The 5835-nt window shown below is 34.0% G+C and overlaps 1 protein-coding gene across 1 annotated transcript; it reads left to right on the forward strand.

Annotated features, from left to right (window-relative positions):
- The first annotated feature begins 2937 nt into the window (after positions 1 to 2937).
- LOC112765757 (uncharacterized) lies at positions 2938 to 3846 on the forward strand. Its single transcript, XM_025811614.1, has one exon. The coding sequence runs from the start codon at positions 2938 to 2940 to the stop codon at positions 3844 to 3846; it is 909 nt and encodes a 302-aa protein (XP_025667399.1).
- The last annotated feature ends 1989 nt before the right edge of the window (positions 3847 to 5835 follow it).

Below are 5835 nucleotides of genomic sequence, written 5' to 3' on the forward strand. Positions count from 1 at the left end.
GATTGGTAAAAGATAAGGCTCCAACCTGTTTTTTTTTTTAATTAGTTCCGTTTAGTCGAGGTATCGATCCTTTAAATCTATTTGAAGTTATTCAGCTCAATACATTTGTTTAATTTCCTTTTCTGTAGTCAAAGCTATTAAACATTTTCTGGTAACCGTATATTTTTTTTTCTTTTACCAATCGGTTACTGGAAGACTTGTTTTAATTTTCGTAATGAATGCTTGTCTCCATTAAGTTGCTCATAAAGTAATATGCTCAATATCAGAATTGTGTTTGTTGTTATCTATTGTTGTTTCACACACTGGGTCAAAGATTTAGTCCGCAACAAAGTTTAATGCGACGGCTAAACACTCGAAAAGGGGAATTTTTATTCCATTTCCTATGAGTTATATTCCTTTTCATTAACTATGTGTATACCATTACCTGTCTCCCACACAGATCTTTGATTTTTCGTTTGTCATGGTCACTCATTATCTAACTTATGCTGCACCCTAATTTATTACTTAATGACTTTTTTGCTTTCCACCTTTAGGCCCGTTGCCTATCATTTATAGGAGACTGAACTTCCCATCCCTCATCGCAAAGCACTGCCTTCCCCGAAAGATAATAACGAAACTTAAAACTAACTATTAGTAATGTGTTTGGAACTTTTTTAGTATAATCTTTAGTATCATAACATTGGATTTACTCACTCTAAAACTGGAACCATTATGGGTGTGTTTGATTTTGCGTTAGAAGGAAGAGAAGCACGTTTGAGTGCATTGAACGCTTTCTTTTTTTGTTTGGGTGCTTTTTTTTCTTTATACGCCAACGTGATTTTAGGTTTTTAACGTGCGTTTATAAGGAGCTGGAAATTGTAGCTTCTGCGTTTAGATAATCACGTTAGGACTGGATTTATTTTGTTTTATCAATTCTACCCTTTAGTAAATTGCTTGTAATCTCTTTAGTATTCAAATATTTTAAATATATAATTATATTTTTTTTTATTAAATTTTTACTTTTGATTTTGTAAAAAAAAATATTTTTGTTTGGCTTTGTTAAAATCTGTAAATGTAATTCTTGTATATTAATTTATTATAATTTTGTTATAATATAAATTACTGATCCCATTAAAAAGAATAAAATATTAAAAACTAATTATAACTAAGAATAAAGTCATGAATAATTAAAAATTTATAGTTTAAAATAGTATTAAATAAAAGAGTATTGAGAGTATTAAAAAAATTATAAGTAATATAATTGAATAAAGTATATTTTGATATGTTTTTCATATATTATTTTTGCTTTTAATATAAAAATATATTTTATCATTTTTTATATATTATTTTTATTTTAGTAAGAAAATATTAATTTTGTTATAAAATTAATTAATAATACTTATTTAAATATCTAAATTAAAATAATATAATAATATAAAAAACTTATTTAATTTGATATCTATTTTAGTAATTTTTTATCTAAAAGTAATTTTGAGTAGTGTAATCCAAACAATATTTACTTTACTATAAACCATTTTGATATAAAGATTACCAAACATAAATCACTTTAACACAAACTTACTTTTCATCAAAATCAAGTTTGCAAAATCAATTTTATGCAAAACAAAGCTAGAGTACATCAAAGCATATGAAAAATAACATACAGATAAAAAAATAATAAAAATTTGATAAAACCAACAACATGTATCATATGAACAAAAAAATACAATAAAAATTAAATAAAATTTATTAGAATAAAAAATAAAAAAATTTCATACGCAACATAAATACAATGTAATAAAAGATAGAAAAAAAGGGATTGATGTGAACAAAACATAAGCAAAAAAATCATAAAAACTAATATTGGACCATGCGCATTGAACCGAAAACTGGCAAAGGATAAACCAGAGGAACAGAACCATTCACCGTAAGACCTAACGACCAAACCGCGAACCCTAAACCGTACACGTTGAACCAGAAACCGCCAAACAATAAACCATCGGCACGAAGACCATTAAGTCTGAGATCTAGTCGCTACACCGGACACATTGAACCGTGCGCATTTAACCGGAAACCGGAAAACAATAGACAATATACACGAAGCCGTTGACTAAAAGACCAAGCGATCAAACCGCGAACCCTAAACCGTCCACGATGAACCGGAAACCGCCAAACGATAAACCATAGACACAGAAGCATTCATGATAAGACCTATTGACTAGCTCGTGAACCCTAAACCGTACACATCGAACGGGACACCGCCAAACAACAAACCATCGGCACGAAGACCATTCAGTCTGAGATCTAGTCACTAGACCGGACATATTGAACCGTGCACATTGAACCGGAAACCGGCAAACAACAAACAATATACACGATAATCATTTATTTCAATTACTACCAACATAAATATTTAACTTTTTTTAATGATTCTATTTTCTCGCTAAAATTTATGTTTTATTAGTTTTAATTAAAAATATATTTTCCGACTTTTTACATATTATTTTTTATTTTAGTCTATAAATATTAAATTTATTATAGAATTAATTAGTAAGATCTATTCAATTATGTAAATTTATGATAATATAGTATACAAAAATTATTACTGCTTATGCTAAATAACCTGTTATGATTCATAGAATATGGCGAGGTTTACCCAATTTAATTTCAATTTCGCCTTACTAGATAAAGTTATCACATGTTCTTTTTCAAGAAGAAACTATAAACCGTACCTAGTGGTATCAATAAAATCATATACATGTATACAACGTAATTAAGGCCATTAAATAATATTCCAATTAGGTAGGTGATGGTTAGTCTAGGACTACGAGCAAGAACATGGTGCAATAAAGTGGAGACCATGCTGCATGACTACAAGAAGGAGGAAATGAGTTGGTGGTCTAAGCATAAAAAACTACAACTACAAACTATATGCTTACAAATTCTAACCCATACAACATGGATACTAGAAGGAAGCCCTCAACCATGGCAATCGAATGTTTGGAAATGTTCCATGGAATTGATCGAACTGCATTCAGGATGCTGACGCAAGTCCTTCACCGTGAAGTTAAACAGTCCCTGATGGTCATGGCATTTCTACTGTCAATGGAGACAATGGGATTGAATGGTATTGTGCAAACAGCCATAAAAAATGAAGGCTGGTTTATGAACAGTCTTGCCGATGAATGTGTCATCTGTTTGCAATGCCTACTATCTCAGGAGTTCTCTGGGGTTGTGGAGAAGTCCAGAAAACTCGAAACCCTCGGACACGTGCTGAAAACCGAGCTCACGTTATACCAGGTTCATAGGATGAGATCCGTCCTCCTAACGCTAATTCCCGATACCCTATCAACCATTTGCTCTAGAATTCTAGGTGACATAACGATGGATGCCGTGTGGTTGGAGTACCAGAGGAATCCTAAAGAACTAGTGGGTTTCAACACACAGGACCAGTGCATATCGGTTGCACCAGAGGCATTGAGTAGGCATAACAATGGCCGAGGATTGCATATGCAACAAGGAGGAAGGCAAACTGAGCAAGATAAGGGAAAGCAGAAGTACGTCTGCAAGGAGCTGGATGACGCGGAACGTCCAAAGACACTGACCGTATGCTTCGGTCGAGAGTCCATGCCCACTGCAGAAGGCATTGCTGAGTTTTTCTGCAACATGTTTGGTCATGTGGTTCAAAGGGTAACAGTCATGCCTCGGAGGGACAAAGACTCGGGTGATTTTGCTTTCGTTCTTTTCAACGACGCATCAATCCCGCGCATTATCATGGGGGACAAAAATGTCGTTCATCATATCATACAGGGCATGAAATGTTGGATCAGATGGTGGAAAGGAACACATTATCGCTGTGTGAATTAGTCATACAATATACGATAAAGGTTAGTGTCTTTTTTTCAAAATAATCTAGTTACAACAGAATCTTGACTTGTTAAGGTAGCTGAAATATACATTATAGGCTCATTTTTATTATCCAAGTTAGATTATCTTTCCATGTTACTTGATTTTGTTGATAGAATCTTGATCAATCCGGTTCCTTATTCGGCTGTGGTTATGAAGTTTAAATTGGAAATAACAAACCCTTTTTACCATTAATTAAGTTAATATCGTTTGGAGTCCTTCACCACCAACCTCCCAAACATAAGATATTATTATGTACTTGAACTTGTTGGGACTAACGTAGGAGACATACCAGGAATGTTGTTTTGGAAATATATTACTTGAATTTCACCTTTTTTAGTTGGACATTTTAAATTCGGACTGGTGTATGTGGTAGACATTTTGTGTATAAGTTTTAATTTTTTACGTGGGCCCTAAAGTTGTTGTTATAAAAAAAAATCTTTCTAAAACGTCAAGGATTATACACTATGACCAAAAATTCCAAATTACATTTAAGTGGGCCAGTGACAATGTACTTGTTTTGGAAATCTAGTACGTTTCTTTTTTTTCTTAACTTTTTTAATACCCAAAACCGGGAGAGTGCTTCGACTAACAAATAACAATGTTAAGAAATAAAAAAAAACCCAGCATTCTTGAGGGAATACAATTTTGTGACAATGATTTTGTTATGGCCACAAACAAATCTTAAACAAGAAGAATAGCTAAACTTCTAAAATTATTTTCATGGTAAAACTGATTGTTTAACAGTTAACACAAAAGTTTTTTTCCTGTGTAATGCTTACCGTAATCCATTGTTTTCCCACACAATTTTGTTATCATATATGATATGTTCAAATAGTATCATTTGCATTCAGTAGCATTGTATTTGCATGCAGTAGCAGTCACTATCTGGTCGATACACTGCTGATAACCAAACATAGTCGCAATAAAATAGTTAGCAACATATGCACCATAAATACAAACCATAGTATATCACAACTGGTCACCAAATATCAAACACATTACATCACATACAAAATAACACCTCCAGGATAACATTTTGATTAATTACACTACACAGCAAAATTTATAGGTCTGCATAAATCTGTTAATTTGACCCCTGGTTGACGGACGAGTCAGGAGAGGTCTTGGGTTGCTGTCGCTTACTAGGACCTACCTCAGCCCCCCACCATGTTGCCTCTTGTTTACACTGTAGTTGAGTTAAAAAAATTTAGGCATAAAACATGAAAACGTGAGAAATTAGACCAGAAAATAATGGTCCGATGATACTAACCCTGACTGCTGAGTATCGAAATATTGCTGTTGTTGGCTCCGGCGGTGATTCCTAAGGAACATCTCGGTCTGGTAGACTCTAAGTTGGGCTTCTTTGTTGAAGTAAGCACCACACACCGAAGCTAAGCGTTGAACGATTTGGTCAGGCAAAACCTTCCCCGCATACAGTTCATCAACAACACACGGAGTTTCATCTTTCCGGTTAATGTCCCGGACGAGCATGTAGAATACTCCCCAGCCAACGTACCTAAGCTCCACACTCAGCAAAGAACTTCGTCTGTACATGCGCCGTATCCTCCCTAAATCAGCTCCTTTATCCAGAACCTGTTACCGTCTCTCTTGGGGGTGATGTGGAGGCAATTGTCTTGAATGTCAACCAAATAAAGATCTGTGGTACTGTACCACTTGAAGAGATTTACGATATTAGGTGGGAATTCAACATCATCCTGTGCCGGAAACAAGACAAAACCATGGCAACTTAGTTTTCCAGATGTTTTTTAACAGAATCATAACAACAAAAGAGGTCAAAATTCTGGATATACGTACATCTGTTGCAAAGAGCCCGATGACATAGAACTGGTTGTAAGATTATTGAATGTTCCTTAATGCGTTAACATACCTAACCAACATGTAGAAACAACAACAAATAAAACACAGTGGCCCGAAACTTAAAAGAAG

Source organism: Arachis hypogaea, chromosome 17 (genome assembly GCF_003086295.3).
Source record: "Arachis hypogaea cultivar Tifrunner chromosome 17, arahy.Tifrunner.gnm2.J5K5, whole genome shotgun sequence".
NCBI lineage: Eukaryota > Viridiplantae > Streptophyta > Magnoliopsida > Fabales > Fabaceae > Arachis > Arachis hypogaea.

Excerpts from the sequence above, each read along its gene's own strand:
- LOC112765757 (XM_025811614.1), top strand. The coding sequence starts at position 2,938 with ATGGATACTAGAAGGAAGCCCTCAACCATGGCAATCGAATGTTTGGAA.